This window comes from Phocoena phocoena, chromosome 10 (genome assembly GCF_963924675.1).
Source record: "Phocoena phocoena chromosome 10, mPhoPho1.1, whole genome shotgun sequence".
Lineage (NCBI taxonomy): Eukaryota > Metazoa > Chordata > Mammalia > Artiodactyla > Phocoenidae > Phocoena > Phocoena phocoena.
The window spans coordinates 41,413,799-41,425,965 of NC_089228.1; the positions used below are offsets into that span (position 1 = coordinate 41,413,799).

At 49.1% G+C, this 12,167-nt stretch overlaps 1 protein-coding gene across 3 annotated transcripts in view; it reads left to right on the forward strand.

Annotated features, from left to right (window-relative positions):
- The first annotated feature begins 6,790 nt into the window (after positions 1-6,790).
- The window catches only part of FYCO1 (FYVE and coiled-coil domain autophagy adaptor 1), a 73,130-nt gene continuing 67,753 nt past the window's right edge, over positions 6,791-12,167 (forward strand). For 2 of the 3 annotated variants that reach the window (XM_065884917.1, XM_065884918.1), the window contains exons 1-3: positions 6,791-6,845; positions 9,833-9,939; positions 11,558-11,683. In XM_065884917.1, the coding sequence (XP_065740989.1) occupies positions 6,791-6,845; positions 9,833-9,939; positions 11,558-11,683 (288 nt within the window). The remainder of the gene's footprint in view (positions 6,846-9,832; positions 9,940-11,557; positions 11,684-12,167) is intronic. The other variant, XM_065884919.1, reaches the window with a different exon arrangement.

Below are 12,167 nucleotides of genomic sequence, written 5' to 3' on the forward strand. Positions count from 1 at the left end.
GTGGGCTGGCAACTGAACCAGAGGTGGTGGCTTAATGTGGAGCTGGAAGGAACTGTAGTCCCAGGTGCTTTTTCCAGGGCATCTACAGCCTGGGTCAGGAGCGGGGCCTAGAAGCCTCAGCCAAAGTTAACCACCGAGAATGTCTGTTCTTCTCCTTGCACACCTCCTCCGTGGAGGAAGGTAAAGGGTAACCTCTCTACACTGTATCTGAAAACACACACACACACAGACACACACATACATACACACTAGGAAGAGGTCAATACTTTGAACTAAATGTACCATGGGTCTCACCCAATCATGGCATAATCTTTATCGCATTATTTGTTACATGATAGGGAATGGAAATTTCACAAGATGAATCTGATTCTGCATTCTGAATAGGGTCCAGCTTGGCAGGACTCAGCTGTGATTGAGAGAAGAGAAGACACTTTCCTTGCCCATTGCTTCCTGGATGTTTTCTCTGGGCTTTCCAGTGAGAAGACCTCTGCCCTGCACCCCCAAATGTGGATATATGGCTCCTTCCTGAGCAACTGCCCACCTTCGTAAAAAAGATAGCTTTCTCCAAGCCCAGAAGCAACACCGCACAACCACAAGTCCCTCTTGACCCTGCTCTCCTGGGTCAGCAGACTGGAATCGGGGCCAGTTTTGTGTATGTTCCAGGGGGAGTGACCAAGAGACCTGGAATTGTTGGTGGGAGGGAGGGGGCCAAGAGAAGTTTCAAGAAGTGATGGCAAAGTTTCAAGTCTTCATTCCCTTTAAGAAAGAGAAGATTACAAGCAAGGAGTGGTTTGGGCGAGATGACCCAGGCCTGCAGTTGGTCAGCCCTTTAATTATAGGTCTTTAATTATAATTGGTTCGCCTAATGAGCCTTTGTTCACGTGTGCTGAAATCTTGGCCTCCGAGCTGGCCTCTGATAAACTCTTGAGCACTCTCCTGGGCACCATCTAGAAGCTCTGGTGAGGGCAGTCTGCCTGACCACTGACCGTTTCAGCACGGAGCCCCAGGACCTCCAGGCCTTCAAAGCTGCAGGTACCAGCCAAGTGCCCCCTTTCCATAGGTGGTAACGAGATAGTTGCTGTTGGGTGTGCTGAACCAGGCCAAGGCAATGGACTCTTCGGAAAGGCTTTCTGCTTTTGACTGGTCTGAACTGTCCTTGTTAACATTCTTTCCCAGTCAGGGTGTAATTGACAACTTGTATGCCCCAGCTTGTTCAGGAGTCGGGGAGGAGCCGACTGGATGGTGCCCTCTCTGGGTCATGTCTCAGCTATTGTGTTGGGAGCAAGTATGGCAAATTTGGCAGGCAGGGCAGGGTTGTCTTCTATGCCCCAGACCTCCTCCTCCCCTTCTGATCCTTCTTTCCTTATGTGGCTACTCAGATGCTGTTGTCAACTGAAAAAAAAATACACAACATGAGAGCCGTGGGTTAAGTTTTGTAAAGGGAGGGAAGGTCAGTATCATAGATGATTTTAGTGAAGGGGGTACGTGCAGTCAATCACACATTTTGGCAAGGCTTGCTGCTAGTCACAAGGAGCAGATGTCACTGTTAAAGATTTGAGTGCTTTTCTGTATATGAGAAGATGGAAGAATTTAGGCTCATAAAATCTTCTCCTGAAAATATTGAACTATCGGAAGGCTTGTTCTGCCAGTTTTTCCCAGAGCACAGAGTGCCTCATTCCTGATCTCCACCCTGAACTCCTTTCAGGATGTCTTGAAGGTCAGTGACTGCAGTGGCTTAATCCTTGTAGAGGCAGATGGCAAGTGCCAATTTCAGCTGGCACTGTGTTTCTCCTGCCAGAGCCAGTTTGGGGACAACATCATGAGTATTACTCATTTGTACCATAGTGTAAAGAAGTTTACATGAGTCAGCGTCTTTGTATCTTAATTTGGGACTGAACTGCCGTCTCTGTTGTTTAAGGCACATCTAGGCAGGTATGGGAGGAATTTGGAGGTCAGGGAAGATCCTTTACCTCTGAAATAATACATAGGCTGTGACGAGGAGCTCAGGTAACAGTACCAGGTAATAAATAAGAATTTTTAAAAACGCGTTTAGTCCCTTTTCCTCTTTACCAGAAGATTGGATGTTTTCAGACATTCTGGATAAGGTTAAACATAATTTTGAGTTGTTGGCAAGAGAATCCAGTGTTCCCCCAAATTTTATAAAATGAATTTCTCTGGTATTTGAAAGAGCTTGCTAGAGACAGTGATGGAGGTGTTCACAATGTCATGCAACAAGGACCCTGGGTTGATGGAGGTGATTTGCACTTTGGGGGCCTTGCAAGGCGCTGGAGTCCTGGAGCCCATGGCGGTGTGGATAGAAGCAATCTCTGAGTGTCTCCTGAGTTAGGAGAGCAGTTTGCCAATGGGTTGTAGAGGTCAGGATCGCACTGGTCCATGCCAGAAGTCTGTGATTCCCGTAATATAATAGGAAATATATATTTGGTCTCTTACCCTGGTTCCTGGCACAGAGCTTCCAAAACTCTTGGAATTTCCTGAGTAATAGGAGTGTCTTTTGTTATTCATAGCAAAACCCTTTCAACCATAAGCATAACCATATGCTAATAAGATGACTCTTCATGGGCCCCTGGATAGATAGCTTCTGCCTGAGGGCTGGTTGCCAGAGGACTTTCAGCCCCACCCTTAGACCCCTCTGGGGAGTGGAGAGGGGCTGAAGGTGGAGTAAATGGCCAGTGGCCAGTAATTTAATCAGTCATGCCTGTGTAATGGAACCTCCATAAAAACCTCAAATGTCAGGATTCTGAGAAATACTGTGCTGGTGAACACATTGAAGTGCTGGAGGGCGCAGAGCCCTGAGGGTATGGAAGCTCCCACCCCACCCCCCTTGTCTTGCATCTCTTCCATTTCACTGTTGCGGAATTGTGTCCTTTAAAATAAACAGGTTATAGTAAAATGTTTCCCCAAGTTTTGTGAGCCGTTCTAGCAAATTATAGAACCTGAGATGGGGATTTTGGGAACCCTAGTTTATAGCTGGTTGGTCAGAAGTACAGGTGGTGACAGGTACTGGGACCTGTGACTGGTGTCTGAAGCCAGGGCAGTCTTGTGGACTGAGCCTTTAACCTATGGGGTCTGCACTGGCTTCAGGTAGTTAGAGTTAGAATTGAATTGAGGGACTTCCCTGGTGGTCCAATGGTTAAGGCTCTGCGCTTTCACTGCCGAGGGCACGGGTTCAATCCCTGGTCGGGGAACTAAGATCCCGCAAGCCCTGCGGCATGGCCAAAAAGAAAAAGAATTGAATTGAATTGCAGGACACCCATTAGTGTCAACTGGATATCGGTGTGGGGGAAAAAGCCACACATTTGGTGTCAGAAGTGTTGTGAGTAAAAAATATCTCATCCCTAAACCAAAGGGCAAGCTTATCTAGAGACACAAGGAAGTTGACCAAGGAGTGGAGAGAGACTGTGCCCCATTCTGTGTCTTTTGAAGTTTAATAATAACCTAAGGCCCAGGAAAAGGGAGGCCAGAATGCGAAGAGTCATTCTTTCAAGTCCATGAAAATAGCATTCCTGTGGTGACCATTTGCTTCCTGAAAACCTGTGAGGTGGTGACCCACAGCCGTGGTGGGTCACTGTGTAGTCACTGTGACCTACAGGCCCAGCAGCGGTTTCTCAGGGCTCATTATCTTGGTGGTGAGGCAGAGGGTCTTTGGAAAATCAACTTGTATAATCAGTGGTTGGGCACAGCTCACCTGTGACCTGGGGACTTGGCCTCAGCGGAGGGAGGCAGTCCGAGGCTCAGGCGGAGAAGGCCTCCTGGGCTCGGGCTGACACTTGCGGCTTCACCAAAGTGCCAAGAAGTCTTGAAGGAGCATGTTTCTATCTGTTCAGGCTCGTCGTTCCAAGGTGCCAGTTTGGTTTGCAGACACTATTGCCCTTGTGCCAGGCTCCAAAGAGGGCTGGTTTCTAGGAAATCCAGCTGGTCGTATAGTTCATGCGTTGTCCCAGCCAGAGCCTGGATGACTGAGAATCTGTTGTCGTTAGTGCTTCCTTTCCAGGCTCCGCCCTCTCTGTCATTTGCGAGTCTCAGCCTAGTTTTAAGTAAGTATACACAGAGACCCAGTGGACTCATGGGGTATAGGTTATCTTCTTACAAGATTATTTCTTCCCGAAGGTACAAAGCTCTCTGGTGACCATAGTCAACTAAGGGGAGTGCAGGTAGAGAAACAGCCTCTACACCTGCTGTACCCTCCACCCTGGCGCCCTTTCCTCCTCAGGTCTCTTCAATGACCTCCTGTTCATCACCCAACTCAGTTGCCATTGCTGAGAGTGTCCACCATCCTCTCCCTTCCCCCAGCAGAATGAAAGTTCCCTTCCTCGGGTCCCATTGCATCTTGCTAAATTCATACCGGTGCTGCTCTTTTGTTTGCTGAGATAAGATGTACAGTATGTGAGTTCTGACAAATATATGTTCATCAGATATATACAGTCATGTAACCAACACCATAATCACGACACAGAGTAGAGTTGCCCACCAAAATTTCTGCATACTCTCTTGTAGTCAAACCCTCGCTTCCCGCTCAGCTCCTGGCACCCATGGATCTGATTTCCCCCCTGGTGTTTTGCCTTTGTAAGAACAGGATGCAGATGGAATCATAAAGTAGGTAGCTTTTCAGTCTGGCTTCTTTCACTAGGCAAATATCATTTGTCGTGTGTATCCCTGGTTCATTCCCTCTCTTTGCTGAATACCCGTAACTTTTTATTCATGTCTCTGCATGGACCTCTTCTGCCATATCCGCATATCTGGATGCTTTTCTGTCTGTCTTCTTGATGCACAGTCGAGCTCCTCCAGGGCTGGATGGTGCCTTGTTGCCCCAGTATCCCCAGGCTGCACTTGACAGTGTGGTGCCGGGACAGCTGTGCATTGACAGTGATGATCCTTGGTCCTCTCCTCCTCACTGGGGGAGGAGCCAAGTGTCTGCCCAGGCAGCAGAGCCCCTGCAGAAGTCTGGCCCATCCTGGGCTCCTGCTGTCCAGGGCCCTGGCTGGTCCCTGCTCAGGCTCTGTGTTCAGCAGCTGACCTAGAGAGCCGCCCAGGGGTGGGCGGGCTGGCTTCTGGTAAATCACACCCACCCTCGGTTTGGTGTCTGTGATGGCAGGTGCCAGCGCTTGCTAGGGGCTTGGGCGGAGTCTTTGTGGATGCCCTGACTCTCTGGCGCTCCACGTCACGAATTACTGGGAGCGTGGTACAGGTATGTACCTGTCTAGTTCCTCCTAGGCTGGAGAAGCCCTCTTTGGGCCTTGTTTTCACTGACTCACAGATGCACTGGCTTGTGAGTTAAAAACAGGCCTTGGCATATCTGCGCCATGACAGGCCCTCCCCAGGCCTCAGGCTGACCTGGAATGCTTGTGTAAATATTTGGAGGAACTTGAGGTTGGCGACCATTTCTCCCCCTGGATCTTCTTGCCTTGTCTCCTAGAGCAGTAAGGCGAAGAGCGTGGTGGGAGAGTGAGGACCAGTTCATGTTTGAAACACTCAAGGCGGTGGCACATTTGAGAGGCGCTGGAGTTCAGGGCAGTTCCTAGAAGCCAGTGGAAGTGGTTGACATTTGCTGTGGTGACAGTGGCTCCGTTGTAGAGCCAAAGGGGTTGAATTCAGACTGACCAGAGTTCACATCACGATTCCCCTCCCTACTGGCCCGGGGCCTTAGACAAGTTACACAGCTTCTCTGTATGCCAGTTTCTCCCTTGTACGCTATCTGTCTCCCAGGGTGCTGCTGAGAATTAAAATGAGTGAGTGTGTAAAGCACCTAACAGGCCCAGTGCGCAGCAGGCCCTCGTCTAGGGGTGGCTACTAAGGCCACCTCTAGTCTTGCCAACTGCTTTTGCCAGCAAATGTTACGCCTTTGCAGCGGACATCTAAGGAAAGGGTCAGAGGTTCTGAAAGGAGAATATGGTGGTGTCCAAGTGCGTGTCCAGACCTCCTTCCGATGCTGCTCGTATCTCCTCCTCTTTGTTGGTCTCCAGCCACCCCTGTGTCCTTAAATCACTTCAGCAGCTGCCCAAGTAGCGATGGTAACTTGGGACTCACCAGCCGTGAGAGAACTGTAACCGAGCTTAAAATAGAGACTGCCCTTGACTGGTCCTGAGGGCTGCGCAGGCCCCTGACGGCCCCTGGTGTCTGCCCTCCCAAGCTGAGCAGGACTCTGGTGGCTGGAGGCTGCAGACCTCCCTGAGAGGCAAGCCAGGCTCTCCTTGGTCCGGAAGCCCTTAGGGTATATGTCCTCAGCCTCAGGCCTCCACCGCTGCCTGGGGAGGGGAGAGGGCCCGACCTGGAGGAGACGGCAGATTTGGTGTGGTGGCACCTTAGGCTTAGCAGGTCAGTGAGCGGGGTTGGACTAGTTCTGGCCTTGGTGTAGGGGGATGGGGGGAGCCACTGGGAAGCGTTTTTAAAGGTGGAAAGTGCGGCAGGCCTGCCTAAGGGCAGACTAGGAGGGGAGCTCAGAAAGAATAGGTCATGCTATTTAGTTGATCTTGTTTCTTTTGAAGCTCCCAACCAGGTCCCTGTGTCTGAACATAAGTGTATCAGAGAATGCCCACAGAGCGAGGCCCACACAGAAAGGTCAAGCCCTTCCCATTGAGGGAAGATGCCCAGATGGGGCGACTTTGTGCCCAGAGCAGTGTGCCTCTACTACTGTCTTTAAATTGTGTCTGTGACCGCCTCCTCCACGGCCTCCTTCCTGTGCAGGTGCCACCTCGGAGTCTGACCACTGCTGAGCAGCCCCAGGCAGGAGGCCCACAGCCGGGAAAGGCGGCCCCTGACGGTCACGGTTACCATGGCGTCCACCAGCGTGGAGAGCCAGCTGCAGAGAATCATCCACGATTTGCAAGGTACGGCTTGGCTGCAGGGCACACCGGGCTTGGTGTTGAGAGAGCTGTGACTGTGCTTTTGCTGTTGCCAGCTGAAATTAGCCCTGTGATCTGTGTTTACACCGACAGTAATCAGAGCCCTCGGGACACATCATATTGAAATATTTGGGGCTCAGATGTCCGCCCTGTTAAGGCCGGGAGACCTTGCCTGGCCCTCCTCTCAGGCACTGTAAAGGCACTTTGTAAACAAAATCAAATACCTCTTTCTGGGTCTGGGTCTGATTTCTGTGTGTGTGTGTGTTTGTGTTTTCAAACCACCCGTTAAGTCTTTGAATTGTGAGTCTCTGGGAGACGGCGGAATTGGCTCATTTGCAGAGATATTCTGCCTCCTTCTAAGCAGGAAGACGAGACACCCATCTTGCTTGTTTTGCTCTTCCACCTGGTTCCGGGTGGGACTCACTCCAGTTCTGGGCCTGCTGCCTCCCAGACTTCCCTGAGTTCAACGTTGCCCAGTGAGAGTGACTTGTGGGCCTTGGCTCACTGGACAAAGGCAAGGCAGGTGGGGGTGCGCGTGCAGAGAGCAGGCTCGGGAGGAACCCACTGTGTGCTGTACTGGCTGTGGAGTCCAGGGCCCAGGTTCACCCTTTCAGGTGACGTCCCAAGGGGAGAATTTTGGCAAGTTTTCTGTCCCTCATGGATCACCAGGGCAGGTCTTGTAAGCCTCTCTGGAGCACCAGCACATTTGCTACAACGCAGTCTGAAGCTGACTCCTTTCTCCGTGTCATGGGGACCCCAGTGACACTCTCCTGACAGACTCAAGGCGCAGGTTCCTAACTGCTCAGACCCAGTGATAACCGACTGCAGTCTCTCATACCCAGGCTAGTGGAGGCCACAACAGTCTTCATTGTGAAGGCAAATAGCGATGAGATAAAAATCACTGTCTCAGGCGTATCTCCTGTTTATGTAGTGTTTTGGGCCTTCATGGCATTTCATGTGTGCCAGGCACGAGTCTCACAGATAATAATAGCTCATTGAGTCCTCATGTTTGGTCCTGTGAGGCAGGGACCATTATTATTCCCATTTTGCAGATGTGGAAACAGGCACAGAGAGGTTAAGTGACTTGCCTACGGTCACACATCCAGTCAGGCAGAGCCTGGGTTTGCACACACACCTGGTGCCAGGGTCTGTGCTCTTAACCACACCAGTCTACATCCAGCTAAAATGTGGGAGATGGCTTTTTTCTTTTTAAATCTATATATACACACACACACATGCACACACATACACACAGAAAGTAAAATGACAGTCCCTGCAAATCTGAGTTTGCCCCTGGTCTTCAGAGGTTTCTCCACAAAGTAAGCCATCTTCTCTCTGTTTTAGTCTCTGGTTCTCAAGGATGACTCTGGGACCCAGAGGTCCTTATTGGAGGGAAGAGAGGAGCCCATGGCAGAGCTCCTGATCCAGGGAGGAGGACAGGCATCAGAATTTGTTCAGTTGCCCTTTCCCACCCCATGTGCTATCCTCGTCTGTCATGCCCCACATCCCAAGGCCATCTCAATGTCCTGTACCCAGCCCTCAGAGCACTTTGGTGGGAATTTTTAAAAGGCACCACACTTTCTCAAGACCCTTCCTTTTCATCTGTTGGTAATTATCAGAGATTAGAGCTGGAAATTTCATATTCCACATCCAAGGCTCCTTCTTTCAAAATTTCAGGAGTTCCCAGGTCAGGTTATGAGCTTTACCCCAGCCTGAGGGTGGGGGAGGAAGGCTGTGTGTCTTTCCTGGTCCCTGGCTGCCTGCTGTCAGTGCCGCCACAGCAGACACTTCTAGTAGGACACACCAGACCACAGTCACTTGTTGTGAGACTCAGTCCCAAGAACATGTCTTTGCCATTTGCTGACCTTTGCTTGAGGGGTCAGTGTTGATTAACTTTTAGCAGCTCAGGCTCAGCTTCAGTCCTGGCAGGTCTGCTTTCTAACCGTGGTGTTTGAGAGCAGTGGCTAGGGGTTCCTTTTCTTTCAAGAATTGTCAGAGGAGGTAGCTTTGTGCAGCATGTCCCAGCCATCTCGGCTGGGGACATTTTTCTCAGTGTCTAAACCAAATGCAACTTCTGACAGTCCCTCTGTCCCACGGCAGGGCTGTGAGTGAGAGTCAAAGGGGTTTTTCCTCTTTTTCTACACTGGGAGGTAAATCGTCTTAGAAGTTAAGAGGTGAGCTCTGGGGTCAGAGAGCCCCTGAGAAAACCAGCGTTCTCATTTCAGCTCCGCTGTTTGCCACCCGTGATCTTTGGCTCTGACCTCTCCGTGAGTTCCTCGTCTGTAAAGTGGGGATGATAACGCCAGCCTTCATCAATTCTACCGTGCATTTACGTTTTTTTCACATTTTAACAGCTCTGGATTTGGGATCATCTTAAAATCAGTTGCATCTTAGATTTGTTGAAATAAAGCAATTCCTGCCTCACAATGCTCTATTGAATGAGAAAAACATGCAGAGGCCTGGTGCCTAGCCAGGACTCAGTCAACAGAAGCAGGTGGTGGTGTCATTCTTGGCATTGTCGTCATGACCTCTGCATATTCTGGGTCCTGTGGAAACCTGGACTTAACTGTACCGAGCAGTGGGGTTACAGTGAAGAACAAGAAACATGGCTGGAGTAGAGGATAAAGCTCTCAGGAAGTCAGTATTAGGGGACTGCTGTATGATTTATCCACACAGCAGACATTTTTGACGAAATACTACTCGCAAGTGATAAGGCCTACATGGTGGGCCTACAGGGATGACCAAGAAATGTGCCCAGTCAGTGAGCTGTTGTGAAGTACCTTTGGGTCTCAGGACATCCTAGCGCCTTCTGACTTGGAGTTCCCGCCCATGGATGTTTATGTGGTGCTCCACGTGTGCATGGTGCTTTGCCGTCATGGGCCACTCAGGCCTGCTGCTCCCTGGGGCCATCCCGCTGCTCTCTCTGAGGCCAGTCTCCATCTGGTGACATGCTCCTGTTTGTTGTCTTAAAGATGCTGTGACAGAACTAAGCAGAGAATTTAAGGAAGCAGGGGAACCCGTCACAGATGACAGCACCAGCTTGCATAAGTTTTCATATAAACTTGAGTATCTCCTTCAAGTAAGTGACTCCTGTCATGTGTTGATTTCTGCTCTATTGTCTCTTGTCTCCCTCTTGGCTTCTTCATCAACATTCAGGACTCAGCTCTGAAAGCTCAGTGCAGCCGTTGAGCCCTCCTGGTTAGACTGAAGGTCAGAGCCGTCCCCAGCCTCCAAGGTGATCCTCTGGGGAATCAGAATGTTGCCCCTCAGGATGGTTTTGGGAATCGAGAACATTCTTCAGAGATTTAGGTCATCTTAATGCAGGTCACAAGGTCTCTCTGTATAGCAGGGATCTTAACTTTGGGGGAGTCACGTACCCCTTTGGCAGTCCGGTGAAAGCTATGGAATCTTTCCCCAAACACATGCATACACACGCAATCACACATTTTCTAGGAGTGTGCGGACCCTCTGAAGATTATCCAGAGGCCCCTGTTTTAGAGCCTCGCTCCTCTAAGTGTAGTCCATAGACCAGCAGCATCGGCATCACCTGGGAACCGGTTAGAAGTGCATTCTTGGTTCCCACCTTGACGTGCTGAATCAGGATCTCTGAGGTCAGCTCAGGAAGTTTTCTTTTAACATGTTTACAGTGTAATGCTTATATCTGCTTGGTTCAAGAAGCACAGATCTAGAGAACTCTGCAGATGTGGAAAAATACAGGCAACTACAATAGGCAGGAAGGAAATGGACCAGTATGATAACAGAAGTTATCTTAGGGTGATGGTGTAGGCGTTATAATTTTTTCTTTTCTTTTTTTTTTGTTTTATCCAGTTGTCCTAACAATGTATGCAAATCTTTTATAATCAAAAAAAATGCTATAGAACATTACATTATAGGAAGATATCCTCTATCATTTTGAACACCATAAGTCTGCAATGTCACCTCCCACCAACGTGTATAGGATGAGAGCCCACTGGAGGAGGTGTCTCAGTGTATTGAAGGCTCACCTTTCATGTGCCTTTTTTTTTTCTTTAATTTTTATTAGAGTATAGTTACTTTACAATGTTGTGTTAGTTTCTTCTGTACAGCAAAGTGAATCAGCTGTATGTATACATATATCCCCTCTTTTTTGGTCACATGCCTTTTCAACTGGTTCTCTTGTTTTACATTATGAAAGTATTAATAGGGCGCTTTTTTTTTTTTCAGCCCATTTTGGTTTTGGATTTGAAATGGCTCATGGCTGACATTTATTTGGATTTATTCTATGTATATTAAAACAGTATTGAAACTTGAGTTGAGTAACGGATAAAATGTCACTAACACATTTCCCTATGTCAAGACATCGTTAACACTCTTCATGTTACCCTTAAAACTTTTCATTTGAGTTTCTTTACCATGTCTTAATAACACCTTTGGTGTCTTCCACCCAACTCTATGCACAGAGGTCCCTTTGGGCGCCTGTTATTCCTGAACCTCACTAGTTGTATGACCTTGAGCTAGTTACTTAACCTCTCCTAGCCTCAGTTTCCTCACCTGTAAATTGAGGGCGAAAACCCCCTCATTCACCAGTAAATAAAAATAATGCCATTCAAGGGCCTTGCCCAGTGCCAGGCAACTAAGAAGCTGTCATTATTCATCGTTTAAATGGTGGGATAAATAGCAGTGGGTTTGGACCTCCTCACTCTCCTTTCCCTGCCCAGTTTGATCAGAAAGAGAAGGCCACCCTCCTGGGCAACAAGAAGGACTACTGGGATTACTTCTGTGCCTGCCTGGCCAAGGTGAAAGGAGCCAATGACGGGATCCGATTCGTCAAGTCTATTTCGGAGGTAAGCAGAGCAGCCAGGGACCTCACCTCTTTCCCTTGCCTGCCTTAAACCTCTCTCGCAGAGACCTTTGCTGCAAACAGCCAAGTGAGGAAGTGAGGGTTTACGTGTAGGAAGGAAGTAAAGAAATCCAGTCCAGGTATATGCAGTGCCCACTGAGAGCTCCGGGAAGCCACCTAGGCGAGCGTTTACCAAGCCGAGGAGTGGCTCAGTCCTGACTTTATTAGACCCCAACCCAAATGTAACCTAACAGGGTGGGCTGCTCACATTGTGGTCTGCTCATGGTGCCCCCGAGAGGTGTACAGCCTAGGACACCTTTACCTTTTTTAAAAGAATCGGTTTCTTAGGTAAAATTCTTAGAGTTTGCTAGGCTACTTTCCCTATGATTTGCCCAGGAAACTTGGATTTAAAATGAAGAGAGTGATGTGGGATCTTGAGAGACAACTAAGCAGCTTCCCACATTAAGTTCTGAGCCCCTCAAGAGCAG